This window comes from Diadema antillarum, unplaced genomic scaffold (assembly GCF_040938485.1).
Source record: "Diadema antillarum isolate AM-2024a unplaced genomic scaffold, OU_Dant_1.0 seq00000657_RagTag, whole genome shotgun sequence".
NCBI lineage: Eukaryota > Metazoa > Echinodermata > Echinoidea > Diadematoida > Diadematidae > Diadema > Diadema antillarum.
This window is the reverse complement of record NW_027271569.1, coordinates 1,035,168-1,056,754: the sequence shown is the minus strand read 5'-3', so window position 1 is coordinate 1,056,754 and position 21,587 is coordinate 1,035,168. Positions and strand designations below refer to the sequence as shown.

The 21,587-nt window shown below is 39.5% G+C and overlaps 1 protein-coding gene across 4 annotated transcripts in view; it reads left to right on the top strand.

Annotated features, from left to right (window-relative positions):
- LOC139736595 (alpha-actinin-like) overlaps nucleotides 1-21,587 on the top strand; it is an 81,469-nt gene that overhangs the window by 18,019 nt on the left and 41,863 nt on the right. For all 4 annotated transcript variants that reach the window (XR_011711267.1, XM_071647340.1, XM_071647342.1 and 1 more), the window contains exons 3-4: nucleotides 19,862-20,096; nucleotides 21,299-21,385. Coding sequence is in view for 3 of the 4 variants with exons in the window: in XM_071647340.1 (XP_071503441.1) it covers nucleotides 19,862-20,096; nucleotides 21,299-21,385 (322 nt within the window). In the remaining variant the exon portion in view is untranslated. The remainder of the gene's footprint in view (nucleotides 1-19,861; nucleotides 20,097-21,298; nucleotides 21,386-21,587) is intronic.

Below are 21,587 nucleotides of genomic sequence, written 5' to 3'. Positions count from 1 at the left end.
TCAGTTGGTTTACCTTGCAGCCCAAATACACTGGAAACAGAAATACCTTGAATTTGACTTGCCTTAATATACACTGTAGTTGAATGCACAGTAGCAAATCGGAGCGAATTGTGTTTGTAAATAGTAGTAGTTTTTTTTATGTTTTACTGATAAGATATTGAGATCTCAAAACAGTACTGGGATATACGCTGCTACTCCTCCTTCACCAACCCCCTTTTCCGATCCTGCAATCCGTGAGAATCCATGAGACTACCAGTTGTAATGTTTTCCCAAATGCTACCCATGTGTTGTTTTTTCATAAAAAAACAAAAAACGGACCTACATTTCAAACTTCCATACATTGTATGATAGTCAGTGAGAGACACAGTTATAAATGCTGATGAAAATACACCCTGTTTTGAGACCTCCCCAGTCTGTGATGGACTTGTTTGTCTCAAAGTAGTTGTCGCTTGAGAAGAATTAGTATTTGAAATTAAATGTGTTACATTACATTTGTAATGAGTAAAGCATTTGCCGTACCTTGTGTTCTTATAAGTTTCTCTCTATCCTATATTGACACAGTAATTAGTCTCTTGCAAAGTAGACAACTCATGTCACATGTTTGTTTATAAACTTTATGATGTCATCACTATTTCCAGACACTACCTCTTGCACCTGGGGTGATTTTCAAAATCTTGTTACTATGGGGATGAGTATGCACAATGAGTTGCACCGCACCGTGTACAGAACAGGTCAAACACCCGTGCCTCATCGCTCTGTCATGCCAAATATACTGAACTAAATGGAGGGGGGGGGGGGGGGCAATTATTTTGAACACGAGCTGTACTTATCTGGTGAGAATGGGTAAGGCGTTTGATTAGAAGGGAATCTCACTATAAAATGCACCTCATTTGGAGGCTAGACAATATTTGTTTTGGTGTGGATTTAGCGAACACATGCAGTTTTGTTTGTTTGTTTGTTTGTTTTTTTTGTAGTTTCAAAGACCATAGCCTTTCTATATGGACCTCTTAGCTGAGTTTGAGCTGAAAAACCTCCCTGTATGAATATTCAGGAATATCAAACGTATAGTGAGACAAGTTGGTTTACTGAGAAAAGAAATACGAAAGAGATATCATCCATTCTCTCATGTATTTGCTATAATTTGTCTGTTTGCATTTTTTACAAATATGTATAATGTCTCTTTGATGGCAAATTATTCTACATGCTAGTGAGACCTGTAAAGTGGCTTCTAAGCAAAGGATGTGAAGCAATGGCTAATCTAGAGCTGTAGTCTCAGTGTGTGGACACCAAGGTACAGCACGGTACAATGCGGTTCTATTCCAAGGGAGTGCCACACACTGCACAACTGTCATTCCTAATTGTGTTGAGGAATGGCACTCCATGCTGCAAAACGTATCTGCATGTACGATCTCGGTGCAGCTACGTCGTCACACTTCTCTCACAGAGCAGGGCTTTCAGCAGACAGAACTGAATGGTGTAGTTTGTGAGTGAGAAGGGCATTCATCCGCAGGAACAAGTAAGCTGGGAGAAAAGAAAAAAAAATAAAGCATTCTTCAGCAAAGTGATATCCTTGGATTTTTCCAAACAACAGCAAGAAAGCTCTCTTTACATAATCACGTCCTGCATGATACTCCTTGGTATGCATTGTTACGCAGGTTGAGCTGAGCCTTAATGTCATTAAGTACATTCATGGTGCGAGTCCACTCATTGGTCATTTGAATTGGTTGCTGGTGCTATTTTACTCCCCTTTTTTTCCCCTCTCTTCCATGATGTCGCCTGTTTCACTCTTCTCCCTACTCGGTGATAGACGTGCTCATTCCCAGCAAGTACTGTACATACAGCATGTTGGATTAACATAATTATTACCTGTAGTGATTGGCGCAACTCTCCCCCCCCCCCCCCCCTCTCTCTCCCCTCTCAACCTTCTTAAAACTGTCTAAATCATTAATGCAAGCTTGCTTCTAAGTGATATCCTCTATCCTCATAAAATTATTTGATGTGTGCCATTACTTGATTGAGGTTGCCAAGAGTTGTCAAAACTCATTGAGACAGGGCAAGAGAGAGTGAGTCAGAGGGAGAGAGAGAGTGTTGGGGCGAGAAAAGTAATGATTTTTTTTTTTCCAGTTTTCTTCGGTGAAAGCGGTTCCTGTGCAGGAAGTGAAAGGTTTCCTCGATCATATGCGCTCTCTCTCTCTCCCCCCACAACTTGACAATGTCTGGGGTGAGTCACCCGATTATGTCATCGGGTGATCGGCATTGATCATGGGCCAATTTGCCCCACCCCACCTCACCCCGTCCTGAACACAGGATGGGGGGAAAAGCCCCAGGTGAACTGTAGACCGGAGACGTGCACGTGGGGGCACTTCAGACTGTTGCACTTCAGACTTCAGACTGTCAACTTAGTAGTTGTTGGTTCCGGGTCAGAACAATAGTTGTATGTGATAGTTTGTGAGAAGAGTGACTCCATCGCGCAGCGTACATGGGTATACAAATGTTTTTAAAACGAGATAAAGAAGATAAAGTCAGTGATACTTTTCATTCAAAGTTTGTGTGTATGACATGATCAAGAGTAGGCCTACTTTGTTACAATATTCTATAATTTGGCAGATTAAAATTTGGGTGTATCGCCACGTGACGACTATCCAAAGCAGCATATTTAGAAAATCATAGATGTAGGCCTATAATTAGCAAAACATATGGATGCTAGCATAGTGATCCACCCCAAGCCATTGTGGAATAGTCCAAAAGTTGCTTATCTGTATTTACGTATACATTCCATACAGTTTCAAGGTTCATCTAAAGGGGATGATTTTTGTACAATGCCCACTCACACGGGTATGAGGCGTATACCACGTAGTCGTATCGGTTGGTGGGATATTAACAAAAGTTATTCTCAGATATGTGACTCACTGAATGGATATCATCCATGCACTGAGTGAGAGTGCTATAAACAGCTTATAACTCTCACCACTGTAACAGGAAAAGAAACTTATTAATTTTGTTCTGACATGGGCGTAAAACACACACACACACACACACACTAGCGAAACAGAAAATAAAGAACCTAAAGCTTGAGGTGCTGATGTGGAAGACCACATATCTAAAGCACCATACAGGAATAGGTGATGGCAGCAGAGCAAATGCTGTTCACACTATCAGAACTGCCCAGGGCGTACGTGTGTGCGGAAGAGGTGGAGAGTGTCCCCCTGAAGCCAGCGAGAGGACCAAGACAGTGACTGTCTGGCCTGAGACAGGCCCTGTGGGGGATGGCAGAAACCACAACTAAACCACCTCTTGCTTTGGTTGCCAAGGCTCCCTCCATCTATGCGGTCGGATGAGACATCTCTAGACATAATCCTCTTCAAGGAGCATAGAATTCAGCATTCTGCAAGCTGACAGGATCGACCTGCTCTCCGTACACTGTCAACAGAAATGTACCAGTGTCGCACAGCCACTGCAACATGTTCTCAAAATCATGAGAAGGCAGAAGCTTGTCCTGGATGTGGGCAATGATGTGAATCAGTTTGTTTATAAGAGTTTGATGAGGCATCATTTGTTTAATTTTAGAAAACAAATTTCATGAATTATTTCCTGCCATGCTTAGTTTCACGCATGCAGACTCTAATGCCTTTTTGATTTCAGCAGAATGTCTGATGGAGCAACCGTCTGCCATTGAAGACACTCCCCCACCCCCATTTACCCTGTGTAAGTGAAGTCGAAGGAATAGTGAAGCGTTAAGACGATGAGGATGCATGAATGATGTCGTAGACAAGGAGACACAGAGAGGTGTTCTTCCATCACAAAACGTTTCTCGGCTACAGAGCTGACACACCGCACTGCACACCGACCTAAACAAATTGTACAAAGAATCAAAAAGCACTGCAGGCTCTGTCTCTCTTCTGCTTTGGTAAGGCTCCAATGTGTTTTATCAGTGTGGTCAATCCAATTAAGCAAATGTACAGACCTCGATGTGATGCAAGTAGACTTAAGTATAATGTGGGAAAGTCTCAGTGCTGCCAACAGCCTCAAATTATTTTCCCTCGAGTAATTGAAAAGACGACAAAAGTAACGATAATCAGATGAGAGTAGTTTCCCTGTGGGAAAATATGAAAAGATTCTAGTGTGTACATTGGAATACACAACTTGCATCTGAAAAATGCTTCAGATTATTTTAGATGTCTGGTAGATTTCAAAATCTTCCAATATGCCATTCAAAAATATTTGTTTGATAAGAAGGAATATCTGAGGCTCCTTTACAAATCAGATTGCCCGAGTCCATTGCCTGCTGTGTAGTATATTTTCTCTAATGGGGTAATCAGACTTTCTGTTTTCCCAAGAATTTCCCTGTCTTGCAGAGTCTGAAATGATGCAGTGACTCATGCCAAGTTTCCATTAGAACGCATACGCAAGCGGTATGCTTGTGGCTCCTACCTTTTGGACGCATGCAGAGTTTAGTTCCTGTGAAAAGTAAACCAAGCAGAAATATTGCCTAGTTTCACATCACTCCCCCCCCCCCCCCTGTCTGAGTAGCAGAATGTAGAGACAGTGGCAACAATATCTATTTCATTGCATTTGATGGCACTCTCAGTTTGCTATGTAAATACTTCAGAGGAATGCTATAGTCTTGTTGTATTACTAGTGCTATTTGAGGAAATTCTCTATGATACCATTAATGTATGATGAAAATAATCAGTGGCATTATTTAAGTAATTTCATCTCTTGATATCATATCTGATTTATTATAGGGGTAAAGAAAACTACATATAGACAATTCTCTTGGCCATGGGCTTATTTGAACATTCGTGGCTTTTAAAATATGTGAGTGGAATTCACAACTCAATATGGGGTCATTAGTTGAGTTGAAAAATGAAGGAATTTACTGGTATGTTTGCGATGGTGGCACAAATCAAATTCCTACGTTGTGCGTAACATCATAACAAAAGACCCATCCTTCTCTCCTACAGTAATTGTTTCCTCTAGCGCAAGAAAAAATCTGCTGTTTCTCTTCCACAATGGGACATGGGATGTTGTGTAATATGAGCAGGATGTGGTTTCTGTGTTCTACCCAACCTTTCGAACAAAATGCTGAAGTCACAAAACAAGTTTTCACCCTTGCCTTTTGCTGGCAGGAATTGATACTGTGGATGACACATGTATCTGTGTTGGTTACATGGATCATAAAAGCTGAGTAGGAAGAACACCCCTCCCTCCCAGCCCACATCATTCAGTGACCAAATTCTATTGTGTTTGAGCAAGAATAGATGTGTTTACATGCAAATGAGATGCATGCAAATGAGAATTGGTCACCACAACTTTCAATGCCTTATATGGAAATGTTTTCTCACACTGTGTGTGTGTGTTGTGGTTTCAAAAGACAAACAACACTCAGGGATATTAACCTCTGAACCAGCTATTATGTGGGGATTCCAATGTCACAATGAAATTTTCTGTTATTTGAAACTTGTCACAAAATCCCTTTCCATTTTATCCGAGTAACAACAATTTCCCTCTTTCATCAGTGTTATCATATACAATGTATAATGTAAAATACATTTCTCATCACAGTGGTAATGAGTGTAATGGCAGAACTAGCAGAGGTAATATGTCTGTATTGTTTTTTACATTCAGTGTATTATGTTACATAAATGAATTGGGCTTATATAGATTCACAATAAAGGGGATCATCAAAGATACTTCAGTCTCATTTCTTTAAAAAAAAAAAAAATCTCTTACTTTGTATTTGTTTTTGATGCCACCAACTAGAGTATGACAAGGGGAGTCCGAGTTTACCTGATAGCTAATGGCTTCTGTTGCAAATACAGTATCTTTTCCCCCCTCCCCATGCCAGGCTTGGCAGAGTGAGGTTAATCAGAGCTAATCCATTTGATTTAATCCCATTACTATACCCCCCCCCCCCCCAAAGGCTTGAAATCCCAGAGTGCCTGGAATGTTTGGGAGTCTCCTTTAACGTAGTATTACTATAGAGTAATTAGTTTTCTCATTCACTGCATTCAGTGGGGGTCCCTCTGCTATTTTTATGTACCCCATACGAGTGGCTTGTGTATTTAGAGAACTCCACATGTATTAGTGGTAGTAAAGTGGGATGGTGACTCGAGTCCCGCTGGTTGCCAAAAGTGACAACCTATTCGGCTGTCCCTGGTCGATCGCCATGGGTCCCCTTAGTTGCAGCCATGTTGCAGAGTCTTATTTTGTCTGCTTCATCTCTGATACCCCTTTCAGGTAATCACGGTTCAATTATCTGCATCCAAATAATGCGGATGAAGTAATCAAAATCGCGTTCATATATCCCATGAAGTGCGCACTACTTTTACGAGCGCCCGTTCATATAACGGTGCGAAAGACGGGAGTATTTGTCATGGTTACTGCGCACGCCTCTATAATGACGTAATGTTTCCTGTGATATATACTCACGTGTATGCACAGCTCTCGCTCAAGCTCAGCAATCAGCGGTTGTGCGGGAAATCGAGTGACCTTTGACCGAACTGTGGAATGTTAGTGCGCATAAGTCGTAAAACGCGTTCATGTATTCTCGATCAACTCCTCATGCTGCAATAAAGGGGATAATAGCAGCATCAAAATAATGCGCACTTTTTTACTCCTCTCCCGTTCATGTAATCAAAATTTTACGACTTAGTGCTCCTATTATCCGCATCCACGATTACCCGAAAGGGGTATGAGATATCTCTGCAACCTTACAGAGAATCATGGTGACCTACTGGGGATGATGTGGAGATAACGCTGAAATATCTCTGCAACTGAGACGATGTTGCAGAGAAGTCCCTGCGACTTCCAGGTGAATAAGTTGTCAGTTTGGAGGTGTCTCGGACGTCGCCGTGGAGATGCCTTCTTCATGAGAGGGCAAGCCTTTTCTATTTGTATTTCGAGTCACAGGAGTCGATGCTGATGTGGTCTGCAAACTGCGGTCTGGTTTTACCATCACAGACTTGATGGCTTGATCCAAAAAAAGGAAGTTCAAAGTTGTTGTTTTTTTTAGTTTGCCATATCTAGGTATTTTTGTGCATAGTTGCATTGTGCAGAGTTGACATCTTGGCAAAACTTTTTAAAATGCTGGGTAAAGCCGGCATTTATATCGCTGTTGCTAGTTTTTGTAACCCTGGCAAAGAAAGGCCCCAATCATTGGGGTTATTGCTCCTGGGTTCAGGAAGTATGCATGATGATTGAATATACACCCAGTTTATAGCTGGTCCATTTGTTCTGATCAACTACCAGGTTTTTGGATGTCTTTTATTGGGTATGAATGTATCCTTCATAAAAGCCTTGCGTGGTAACGCCCGTGGTTGGCCTGAGGTTTGTGTTTTAAGTATGAACAGCCTAGCAGCAACAAACACATCCAAATGACGTTCCACATGTAGGTATTGCAGAAAGCAGGAATATTGCACATGATCAATTGCTCATCACAATGTAAGTAGATGTATGCTTGCATAAAACAAAAAAAAATTATTATGAAACTGACTAACAAGAGCTTATCAGATGGCATGGCTTGTTTACACATTGCCAGCCAGGCTTTTATGACCTTTCAATGTGAATTTCCCGTAAAAAAAGTGCATGCATGCAAAGGTAGATTTAGGCTGATTGTGCAAGCCCTACCTCTTTAGGATCAGTTTGTCCTGTACGAACTCTGAATTTCTACCCTTTTTATTCTAATCTGACCTTGATTGAACTCTTGGAGATGTTTGTCAAAGATGTCATTCTTTCATGCCGAAATCAAGTTATTTTTGTCGAGATGCCCCTCATTTTTTATTTATATTCTTATCGCTTATAAAGGCTGCTCTGCCAAATGCTTCAGTTTGATATCTGCTTCTCCAGTGGAATGATGCTTCCCTTTAAAACACACAGTGTATGTACACCTGCATTCTGTAACAGAGGAACAGACAGACAGCGAGACAGTACTGTTGCTTTGGGGTCAGAGGTCATTTGCGGAAGTACCGAGATGCTTTGTCAACTCTCTGTCTGCCAGTCATTTCTTGGGTATAAAGAGGAATTGTTTAGCTTAGATATGGCGAGGCAATAGGAAATAACTTAAGCCACTGTGAGGGTGTATCCTCATTATCTTTGTTCAAGTTTCTTTTTATGCCTCCGCCACGAAGTGGTGCCGGAGGCATTATGTTTTCGGGTTGTCCGTCCGTCCGTACGTCCGTACGTCCGTACGTCCGTCCGTCCGCTTTCGTTTACGCGATTACTTGAGTAATATTTATTGGAATTTTACCAAACTTGGTCCAAGTACGAAGTATGATGGGGCAATTATTTGATTAGATTTTGGGTGAAATCGGCTGAAGGTCAAAGGTCAAAGGTCAAGGTCAAATCATGAAATTGTATCCGTTTACGCTATAACTCAAGACTGGATGGAGTAAATTTCACCAAACTTTGTTGGAGGATGATGTATGATGGGACAATTACTTGATTAGTTTTTCAGTGAAATCGGGCAGAGGTCAAAGGTCAAAGATCAAGGTCAAATCCTAAAATTTATCTGTTTATGTGATAACTCAAAACTGGATGAAGCAGTTTTCACCAAACTTGGTCCAAGGATGATGTATGATGGGAGAATTAGTTGATATGATTTTAGTGACATTGGCAAGAGGTCAAAGGTCAAAAGGTCAAGGTCAAATGCTACAAATGTTGCAATTTCCCCCATATCTATGCAATGCCCAAAGGTATTTTCTTGAAACTTGGTGTGGACATGTACTACTGCGTAAAGACTCTCCAGAGAGAGTTTCATGTCATAAGGTCAAAGGTCAAAAGGTCAAAGGTTAGGTGAAAATGTTGCAATATCACTTTTGTCGCAAATGGTTCAATGTATCTTCATGGAACTTGGTACATACGCATGTACTGACTGGCAGGGATTATCTAGGGAATTTAGGGGTCGTGGGTCAATAGTCTGGGGTCAAAGGTCAAGGTCAACTCCTCAAAATTCCCTCTCCCTCTCCCTATTTCACTCATATACTAGTATATATACAATGCTTGCATTATTAGTTTCAAAACTTATTACGTGCATTACCTAATGGAGATTCTCTTGGAAATTTCCAGCCGGAAGGTCAAAGGTCAAAGGTTAAGGGTCAAAGGCCAGGTTTCAATGCCCCCCTCCCCCCCAAAAAAAACAAAAAACAAAACAAAACATCCATTTTGTACCGTCATTACACTCTTTCTTCATACCTTGGAAATTACTCAATGCATAAACTTATAAAAAGGTCTGTCAGAATTCAAGTAAAAATTCTCAATTCCCCAAATATGTGTACCTGCACTCTTAGAAAATTAAAGCAAACCCAGTTCAAGACATTTCTGACAAACCTGTCATTTCAATATTTTGCCAGTTATGTGAAACTGTCATGGATCACACATTGTGAAGACATTGTACTATACGCCTATTGGGAGAATCATGCATTATGGCGGAGGCATCAGTCGCCATAGCGACATTTCTAGTTCTTTTTTTTTTTGACTTTGTCATCTTCTGAAACCTTTGGGGATATGGAATGCTAACAAATACAAATTTTACACCTTACCTATATTACCCAATTATTATCATTAGGTTTCATGATACATGTACTCTACGCATTCAAATTTCAATTCAATAAAGCTGTGCAATAGTGTGCAGCAGCTTGCTTGAAAAGGGTGCAGTTATATCACACGTGCATGAATCTTTGAGCCATACATAAGTAAGTATTAGTTCTCTACTATTGTAACGATCAGTTTAGAGTTTCAGGGCTTTGAAAAGGAAATTAGAAGGCCTCATAATGGTTGTTGGATTAAAAAAGAAATAGTTGACCATGAGAGTACCATGTGATAATACTTGGAGTGATTGTCATGCTATGATAATAAGTTGAGATGATTTGAAGGTCTCAAGTGTATGCTTACCCTGAAATTTGATGTGCGATGGACAAGATCGCATTGATAACCAGCTTAGGACCACTTTAGTTTTAATATGCTCACTTCTGGTTTTGCTTGCAAGCACTCAGTCACATACTATACATCTATAGATGCATTGTAAACTTGGAGGTTTAGATGATATCATTTGAAATAGGGAGGGTGTCAAATGTGTATCATTCTGTTCATTGCTGTCGCCGCTTATGATATTCGTTAAATAATTACCTCCGCCAAGGGAGGAGGTTATGTTTTCGTTACCGTTGGTTTATTTGTTTGTTTGTTTGTTTGTTTGTCCTTGTGCAAAATAACTCAAAAAGTAGTGAACGGATTTGGATGAAACTTACAGGAAAGGTTGAGAATGACAGAAGTAACAAATGATAAAATTTTGGTAGTGATCCAAGAATTTTTTGGGAATTTATGAAGGATTTTTGATATTTTTACAGTTAGGGTCAATGAACTTGGAGTTCAAGCTGCGCATTTTGAGGTTTTCAAACGCGCATTAAAGTGCGTACTCTAGTTTCTGCTAGGGCGAGGCGCGCCGCGCAGCTGAGGGTTTATGACGTAACAAAGGCTTCTATATTGGGAAATTGGGCGATTTTTCAGCATGTATACCTATGGATGGAAATCACTGATCTCTATGGAAGAGGCCAAAGAGCTTTTCCCCAGTGGTGGAAAGGAGAAAAATATCTTTGGGAAGAGCAAGATCATTGTTGGAAAGTAGCTGCTTGGCAGAAGTCTGCGCTCTCAGAGTGCTTTTCTAGTTTGAATATGGAATCATGGTTGTTATTTGTAATGCTCCAAAATAATGACTGAGTGGGCATGGGTTTTTAATAATAGAGTTTATTTAATTTCGTGCATAACTTGAGCCATCTGAGAATTCAAGGGTTAGGCTTAGAGCTCTACAGTCAAATTAATCATCATATGATTGATTTATGTTTTAAGGAAGTGGTAAAGGTACAATATAAAGAGAAAGAATTTCAAGTTGTCATAAAGTCACTATCCAGTTATCCAAAGTTGCATCATTGGGCCACTCACACTATAAGGGCTGAAGCGTAACAATGAACTGATGCAACTTTTCAGTGACAGTTTCTTGGCAGCTGTGCCAGATGCAAGGCAAGACACTGCCAGGAAACACCAGAGTGCACATTTTCTAACTTTGAGTGAAGTTTGCTTTTAAATACTAAGTGCATTCGCATTGGAAATTGGAATTACTGTGGTATTAAATTCCACAGTAATTAGTTGGCACCATTATCATTGGCAAAATGCCACAGTAATGAGTACTGTGGTAATTCACTTGATATAATTCTCATTCACAAAATACCATATTATTTCTGACCCAAAAGTACACATTTCCGAGGTAAGCACTGCTCATACGCCACAATGAAATTAGGAACTTTGTTTCAACATTCTCCAGTGATTGAATTTTTATTTTCTGGTTGGTCCAGCTTGCATTTTCACAATGTATGCTTATACCAAAGTACATGAATATAGAAGTATTATATGTGATACGCCTTCACATCATGTAGGCCGTATTTGCAAGTAGAACACGGGGAGAACACAGGAAGTATGTCAGGTCAATGCAGGAAACACACTGCTGTACGAAGGATGGCATTTTGTGACTTGCTTGACACTCAATTCTTGCATGCGTATTTCCTGCAAAACTCAATTCTTGCATGCGTATTTCCTGCAAAAATGTTGAAATTCTGTGCAAAATACCATGCCATTTCTCTGTAAGTGTGGATGCAGCTAATGACTTGTATCATTCAAGAACAGTCACTGCAGAAAATGGCTGAATTTCATCATGTGATTTCCACTTGTTATTTTGGATTCCGCCCTATGGCCACACTGGAAACCAGCTGTGCAGGCTATCGCTGTTGTGTGCAGCAAGCTGCAGTACCAGTTCTTCCATGAGCACAACAGTGGCAAAATGCTTGTGATTTTGCCTTGCAGTGTGACTTGGCAGCTCAAACATCACACATTTGTCAACGTCACAATATTCCAAATAGGCCTTACAGTATGATAACATGTCATTATTTGCAGCTTCAGTGACTCATTCTCTTCTTTCAAAATCTTGTCCAATGCCTGACTGAGGGCTTTTAAAAGTCAAGTGATGGCTTCATACACTGTATAAGAATTTCACGTCTGTACTGGATTTAGAGCCTCCCACTGTTTTCAGTAGTCACCTGATTTCAGCGTTTCATGATGTCCTTCATTGATAAAGCCTCATGTTGTCTTTGGTCACAGGGGCATTGCCATCAGTGTTTTAAAGTGAATTTGGTCACATGTGGCTGTTTGCTAAAACTGTTTGCGATTGTGCATTCAAAAATGCTTTGGGAAACCATAGATACCCTTGGAAAAGAAAGCCTTTGTAAGTTCTAGCCATATAATGTGCACATCATTGGTTTTCATTGCCATTAGGGGTGGACAGGATTTTTCAAATACGATTATCATTATTATGAGGGGGGGGGGGATAAGCACTACCATTTGATAATGGTTTGCTACTTCGTGGCAAGACAGCTCATAGTGAATGTATCTGGTCTTTGACATACAACATGTGTACATTATTGTACTAGAGAAGTTGAGCTCACATGAAATCTTTTAGCCTACAAACTGTACCTGATGATCCCTTAGGTTAGGCAGTAAGATATCATTCAGGAGTTTATTTTGTAAGGAAGACTTTGACAGGATGTTTGGCTGTCCTGTAAACTTTCTGGCTGTAGAGTCAATCCTTCGGGTAAAGGTGTGTACAATTTTGTTGTTTGCTTTTGTTGTTGTTGATGTAGATAACAATAACTGGTCTGTTATTCTGTATTTTATGCTGCATTCTGATTATGACATTTGGTCAAGCAGCATGTTCTTGGCCCCAGACCAATCAAAAGTGTGTTTGCCGTATAATGCCTGTAGACATGCAGTGCTGTCACGCTCTGTGGCTCTTGTATATGACATTTCGATGAATCATTAAATTTGATCTTCAGTGGGCTGGCAAGTTTGTTTGTTCAAAGATATTGGATACAATCTTTCCATAACTGTTGTTTTGGTCTGGAGTTTTGCTTATCATCCTTTCGTTGCTCTCTTACACCTGGAGACATTAAGACAGAGAAACAAGGCCACGTGGAGTTCAAATTTCCACCAGCACATTTTCATTGACGCTCGAAGCAACGTTTATTTTGTTTTTATTTACTTCATTTGCTCTTGGCGCAAGGGCATGTCTGTGGAGAAACAACACTTTTGTAAGGGCTCTTGTCAGTCAGGTTCACTGTGAGTGGAGCATTCTGACTAAGATGGCTGTGCTTTGGGAAGAAATGAACCGATGTAAATGTGGCTTGAATGTTTGCCATTAACCTATATTTCCTCAACACCGGAGCGTTCCATCCCCCCCCCCCCCATGACCTCAGGGTTGCTACCTCTTTTCCTGGGCCCAAGTTGATGCATATGTGTTGACAATGTTTGACAGTGTGCAGTTGAGCAGTGGAGCAGTGTGAATAAGGTTTGAGTATTCTTGCCAGGCATGCATGAAGCTATGTAATTCCATCAGTCAAGGGAGCTTGCCTTTAAAGGCACTTTGGCAGGTTTTGCGTGCAGCAGATGGTGATAAAATTAGATTAGATAGATATCAATTCAAATTCATAACCCCAGCTTCTGTATCTTATCAACAGTTCTTAAGAGCTTGTCAGATCATTTGATGTGTGATTCTGAAAGTTTTTAGCAGGATGAAATTCTCCCTATCGCATGTAAATGTAAACATTTTGTCACAAGCAGTTTTTAATTCAAAATCAAACAGTTATAAACCCAGCAATTACATTAATTCAGAATATGAGAGTGTGTCTTCGTGAGCCACTGTAACTGTATAATTGCAATTTGCATTTAATTTGTATAAAATTGTGAAAATGCTTTTGCAATGATTTTGACAAATGGAGAGTTTGGAAAACCACCCATTTGTTTGTTTTCCTCCCCAATTGCAGTCATGGTTAAAAGAATGAAATTAAAAAACAAAACAAAAATAACTAATAAAAAAACAACAACAACAAAAACATGGCCAGCCGAGGATCATTGTTTCCAGTTAAATGACCAAACAAAATGAGAAAAGATACTGTTATGGGGAATGTTCTCTTTTTCTTCATCTTGCACAGGTTTAAATAAGACACATGGTAATCTGACCAGAAGTATGTCTTTGACAGATTGCACTTCCTGTAGATGAGCTGTTCTTTAGAATAATGTTTCTGTCATTTTCAGCATGGTGTGACCAGACTATACAGCAACCATCCATGTAGTGTTCTGATAATAGTATTTAAGGAAATGAAAGCATCATGTTCAGGTTCTGTTGAGATAGAATTCTTTTGGTGCCAATATTTAAATAGCTTAATTGCTTAAAGGGGAAGGCTAGTAACTGATCAGTGGGAATCAGTGGAAATGCCCCGTCACTGACCAGGGACGCTTACCTGGAAACATTAAACTGCACATTACTTGAATATGAGACCATTCTGAAGCAAATAATTTTCACACAACAATAGATATATAATGTACTCTTGAATGAATCCCATAAGGATTGGAACAATCATCTCCCAGCATTTCCACTGATTCCCACTGATCAGTTACTAGCCTTCCCCTTTAAGTGGTACTTGTGAATGACAAAAAAGTTGTTATTCCTTCCCCAAGTGCCCACATTTATGTTATTCCCTTTTGATAGTAGATAAGGCCTTCTGCCAGTAAATACATCAAAGCTCCAATTGAGCTTGGTCTTGTGTGGTTTGGAATATGGATGTTAGTATGATCAAACCATTCAAAGCAACATTGCCAGTTCCTAACAAAATGACTTGTTACCCCCAAAAGTAATAACAGGGCTTTAATAGCTTTGAGTGTAGGAGGTGATCTTGGTTTTCACCCCCAAGCGTTTGTAGTGGGGACACTGGGGGGGGGGGGGGGGGGGGGGGGGGGGGGAGAGACTACACAGAATGAGCAGAAAAGCAAAATATGGAGAAACAAAACAAAAGCTTTATTGTTTTGGTCTCCCTCCAAGTGCAGGAAAACCAGCCAGACATTCTGCTGGGCTGTTCCCTGACGTTGCGACCTTTTCGTTTCCCCACCATGCTCTTCCCGTTCCTGTAAAATTGCGGACATGCGTACGTATAATGCTGCAGCAGCTTATTGTACACATTTAGGTGTTTGCCTCCACACCATGATGCCAAGCACAAAATACAGTCCTTGGTGGTTTGCCAGGTTTCTTGTATACCTGTCTTAACTGATCAATTTCTGTTGCAGCCACAAAGATCATGATAATAATATGGAGCAAATATTGTTTGGATAGGTTTGAAATCTTGATAACCTGATTGAACATTTTTTTAAATGATCAAGTGGACAAGTTCCCTCTGTTCATTTATGGATGTCAAGACTTTGGTGTAGATCTGCAAGTGCTTAAATATACCATTAAAGGGTTAAGATAGAAAAAAAATCGTCAATTTTAGTTAATGTAGAATGGTACATACTGAGTTGATTTCAGTGATGTTCCTTTATGTGATACTGTATACAGTGTAGAGAGTATGTAAGAAATAGGAAGATTTACAGTCTTTTATGGTCAAGTTTCAAACCAGTGTGTAGCTTTAACATGGAAGGATAGTTTCGCTTTACTTTCATTGTAGGGTTTTATTGAACCAATTACACCACCCTTACTACATTGTACATTGTACCGTACTTGTATCGAAACTGTTGTATTACTTTATAACAGTTTGCAAACTTTACAAATGTGCATTGTCAATGAAGGCACACAATAGACCTTGTTTCTCTTGCTTGGTTGACAATTAATGTTCATTGTCTCATCTTGATATGATGTAGTGGCTCATGAGAAGCTCTAGCCGTTGAATTCTCTGTATTGCATATAAACTGTAAAAACTGAAACGACTGCAACGCTTTTTAATTTCTGTGACAATGTGTCAACAGCGCTGTGCCGGTGCCCCACACGAGCTGTACAGTAATATGACTAGATACATCATTATATGTTAAACATGGAACACCATCTCCATAACTCTTAATTACCACAGTTTTTTAGATTTTCTGATAATTGTCATGTGATGGCAAAGAAATATGAAGTTAAAAGCTCTGAAAAATTAAATGCATTTCTATTAGTGGAGTGACAATGTTTAGTGATAAGAGGGGAAAAATTACTGCATTATATGCTCTGCCTATGCCTACTGCACAGTATACATTCTGCATTACCAGAAGTGCATACTAAGTGAATATTGAAAGTGTGACCCAGTTGACCTACATCGTGTAGGTGGGTGTTGCATGTGGATGCGTAAGATCACCACATTCCTTTGCGCGGAGCGTACTTCCAGTGTATGGTCCCATCTGCTTGTGACGAAATGTTTACATTTACATGCTATAGGGAGAATTCCATCCTGCTAAAAAGAAATAATTGCATTCAACAAATAATATGAAGTGTATAGAGGGGGCAAAGAGCATTACAGTTTACCTCCTCCAGTTCAATGCACACTGTCAGAAGGTTCTTTGTTGGAGAACCTCTTGATATAACACGCCATGTTTTAGTGTAGAGATGTATTAGGGATACATAGTTGTACAGCTCCAATGGGAAGATGTCAATAGGAGATATATATGTGTGCTTGATATCTTTTCAACTCCTACAGACATTTTGTATTAATGCATTTGCTGCGTTGCAGTGGAGTAACTGATAAATGTTCTTTTTATCACAAGAAGCATATTAGTACTCTTATGAGAGTGTTACTAATACTATGCTTTTGAAAGAGACACTTTTTGGGTTCTAGATTATGGGTGACCTTGTCGTCCCTGTTTATTTGTGGCAATGAGCACTAAAATCTTGCTGAGATCTTGTCACTGGTAAATATCCTATTGATTCTCTATGGTGATTGCTGTTTGGCAATAATATCTTCAACTTGTCCAACTTGCTGGTTCAACTTGGCCCATATGTAAAACAAGAAAGCAATAAACAGTCCCTTTAAAGGGGTAATCCAGTCCAAATATAAGTTTGATAATCGTGGGGGAAACAGTTCTTGAACAGTCAAAATGAATATGCAAATGGCAAAGTGAGCATGTCATCCCCTCACAACTTACCATACATATACAATTGTAGTTTGTACATAAAATTTTGAAATTTCCAGTTTTTCATCTTAACGAAATTATGCCCGAGGTTCAAATCATCAAATATCTAACTGATCACAATTCTAAAGTTATTCAACCAGGCATGACATCATGTTTCAGACTTCAGCGACCGAAACACTGAATTTTCATCGTTTTTTGTACACAATCAGTGGAAAATTGTGAGGGTATGACATGGTTAGCTCACTCATTTGCATATTCATATCCACTGTACAAGAATTGTTTTGCAGAAATTAGCAAACTTCAAAATGTCTTAACTTCCTTATTTTTCATCCGATTTCAATCAAATTTATACCGTTGAACTCGTAGTATTTTACTCTTTCTTATCAGACTAACTTATATTTGGACTGGATTTCCCCTATAAGCTGGAAAGAAAAAAATTGAACAAAGATGAGGGGAAGTTCATAGACCTTTACCACCTCCAAATGTCATTTCTTGACAGAAGCAAAGGCAGCAGGAAATCCCTTGAGAATGAAAGAAGGAGAAAAAAAAAAGAGGGGAGGCAATGAGTTGCTTTTGTGCATGTATGGATGGAGCATGGATCATCTTCTTTAAAACTCTGTGGTTTGTGTTCTTTGTGCATTAAAGGTTGGGTTCAGCTCTATTCACAACAAAACTGCATTGTGGCAGTGAGATGAAGTCACCTGCTGTGGGGGCAGGATGTAAATAGGGGTCATCCGTGTTAGAGATAAGCCAATGTTTCCTGCTTCTCGAAAAAGAGGAAAGAGGATTTAATCTTGTATGTAGGTGTAGGTATGTAGGATAGGACTACCAAGTGTTCCGGCTGTAAAAATTTGGAGGACTTTGATGTAGTCAGTAGCAGAAACTACAAATATGTTTCGTTTTGACAGCAAAAAGACAGTGAAAGAATTTCAAGACAATGACAAAAATCTGAATTAAAACCAATCAATCACGGCCATCAATGTGTTGTTGAATCAGCATGCACAATTCTTGTGACCACTTTAGGCCACTTTAGGTCACTTTCACTAGTCATCAGACGGTGAGCTCTTTCTTCTTTCTTGCAGACACGCACTAATAACCCAAACTTCTCGATTCAAAGATCGAGAAGTTTGGCTGCCAGTGTTGATGCACGACAAAAGATCGCAAAGACTTTGCAATCTTATACTTTGCAATCTTTTGCCAGTTTGGTCATGCCTTTGGAAATGGTCAGTGCTGTCTTGTGACCATGATGTTGCATGGGAAAATCTGTTCTAGTGCCACTCCAAGGAGTTTAATCTGAAGTTCTTTTAGGATATAGTCTCAATTTTTTTGTAAACAGGTACATGTACCAATATCCTGTAATATCCTGTCTCATTGTAGTACCTGGGAATGTTGTACAATATCTGCAGAAAAGTTGTGGCATGAAAGTTCTGTTCCGCATCAAAGTTAGAGTTTGATGTTATAACTATACTGTAGATTTATTACAGCCAAATTAACAATGGTGTGGGAGTAAACTTTGGATGTAATAGATACAGGGAATTTTTATTGTACTTCCTGTGCCAAGGTGCCTCTTCCTTGGGGAATGTGCTCACCTTGTAGAAACCACATACAATGTTTGTAGATTTCTGTTTTGTTAGCACTGGCAAAGCTGGTATTTGCCCTTGACCAAAATGTTTGGCAAATGCTTTGTGCATGACTTGTAGTGTTTTTGCTCCACATAAAACTGAGCACTGTAAGATAATTTGAGGATGTATTGTCATAAATTCCAAGAAATAAAAAGAAAAAAAACTCAGACTGGTATTTCCAAAAAAATATTAGTCACTTAAAAAATTAAGAAAAACTATTAATTTGTGTATTTTTTCAGCATCTAGTAGATCGATGACTCATTACTTTTTGTAAATAGCAAGCATGTCATTAATTGTACTTTTCTTTTTGCAAGTCTGGAATGTCAAGGCCACACCATAGGACAGGACCTCATATACAAATAAAGTGTGGGAACTTTTTGAGAAGTATGGAAAACTGAACGTGAGGAATTTTTATTGTTTGTTTTGATTTTTGCGGTACCTTTTCCATGAAAGGTACATCGTAAAACCCATTTGTGTGAGGTATATTTCAAAGGGGAGAAAAGGCAAAACCTGCAGCAGGGCTTATTTTATTAGTTTTGATGTGTGGAATGCTTTTTCTTTGAAACAAATAGATAACAATTTAAAATCATGATTTGAAAGTGTGCTTTCTTGTGATGGCATAACCTGCCCAATGGTAAATTTGGCTATTTTGTCTTTGTTTACATTTATTATAAGTTAGATATTTGACATTTGAAATATTAAGCATTTGGAAGAACATGTGAGTAAGGTGAAAGTGGTACTTTATATGCAGTTTGTTTCATTTATAATTTATATTTCCTTTGTTTCTTGAACACACACTCAACAGGCAATCACATATGCAAGGAATTTAGATTTAGTACAGTTGATAAAACAAGAGCTCTTCAAAGATTTAAAGTTATAAGAAAAAAAAAAAACTAAACATCGTGTAAGCGTGTTGTTTGATTTACAAATTTGGAAGAGTGTGATATAGATAGTGCCTTCGTGTAATCTTGTAATCTCTTCTTCCCACAACCATATTCCTTTAAAATATGATTTTTCGCTTGGCATCTTAGATGGTTTCCCTCAATCTCTGGTTTGTTCATCTCTCATTCTGTCCAGCAATCTGCATATCATGGCATGCTGAGGAGATTACAATAGTTCAGCCTTCTGTTGCTGTATGCAGTATCTTTCCCAAACTCTGTCGTGTCGTCTAATGGAGAATCTCCCCATCATGTCTCTTTTATCTTCTCTCCACCTTGCCCCGCCCTGCCCCGCCCTGCCCCTCTCCTCCCTCATTTCGCAACCCCCAGACATTCACAGCATGGTGCAACTCCCACCTGCGAAAGGCCAACACCCAGATCGACGAAATCGACGAGGACCTCTGCAATGGCCTGAAGCTGATGACCCTGCTTGAGGTGATTTCAAATGAAAGACTGCCCCAGCCTGAGCGTGGTAAGATGCGCTTCCACATGATTGCCAACGTCAACAAGGGTCTGGATTTCATCGCTTCCAAGGGGGTGCAGCTGGTGTCAATTGGTGCTGAAGGTAATCCCCACAAGGTCCCCATCTTTCTTGGCACACACAAATTCTGTTTGGACAAACTATTTTGAAAACAGAAAAGGAAAGATATTAAACTGGTGGTCTTCTAAAATGGCCTAAATAATATTTCATCTATAATTATATTAGTATCTTTTGTGAAATTCTTGTCAAAAAAGACAAAAGTTCAAAGAGCTACATTGTGACTACAAAACTAGAAATATATGCCCTAGCTGTGGTTTAGTTTGTCAGTACCAGTAGGTAGTAATCTTGCCCCATTGCAATGAAAGTTGGCAAGGATATAGTCCCCTTGAATGAAGAATAAGCTCCTTATATGTCTTATAGATGATATTAAATTGGTGGAATTGCAGTAGATTGATTACACACCTTCAGGCCCCCAAACCTATCAGGTATGCATTCTGTACGCCTATGACCGCTGAAAAACACTCCCATGAGGAGTGGAAAGGCCTATGTGTGTATACTAGAGAGTCATTCTAATCCGATTCATTTCAAAACCTAGTCATTTCACATCCACAAAATATTAGTCCTTTTGAGGATGGGCTGATTTTGCTACAAACACGCATTTCCCATCTAGACGCCTGCCCGAGTATACTCCGGACTCGTCCGTAACGGGTTAAAAAGAATACAAACACGTGATGTGCATATCCAAAACAAGGTATGCAATATGAGTACAGCACAAAGGTTACAATCCAAGAGGGCAAAGTGAGATATACTGTACATCAGTGGAAGTGGATTTTTGAAGACCGCAAATAAAACCTTAAACGGTATCTTTTGACGTAGGCACCACAGATAATGCAAGATGTTGTCACACTTATCAGCATCAAGCATTGCTATGCAGTTTACACAGGATTGATACGGAACAAGGGCAGTGAGAAGTAAACTGTTGAAAATGTTACTCAGCAGACAGGTAACACCAGTATACATGAGTTTCTAATGCCTGACAAAATATCTTTTTTTTTGGATCAAATATTCTTGTTTTTATTGGAATTTCAAAAGACTTTAAGAAATAATCACTGACAACATGGTCTCGCCAATGCAAGGATTCTTCCTCCTCCCCCTCAATTATAGTGCATTGTGTTCCAGAATTTATGATCTCACTTGTATTAAATGCAACTTGAAATGTTATTTTTTTATGTATTATGTGTATGTGTATGTGCATGTGTGTTTCTGTTTCTGTTTTCCAAATTCAGAAATCGTGGATAAGAACATGAAAATGATCCTTGGTATGATCTGGACCATCATCCTGCGATTCGCCATCCAGGACATCACAATAGAAGGTGGGAGATAGCCTTGCCCCTTGCCCTATACCTGACTACGCCCTGAAGTCACACCCCTCTTTCCTTTTTTTTTTTCTTTTTAAGGCTTGGAGCTTAGAAGTGCATTGCCACATCACGTTTTAGTTGCCTTCGATGAATAGTAGAGAATTCTAACAAACAAGATGGCTGTGTTTCGTTCAAGAATGACATAAATCAAGAAAAT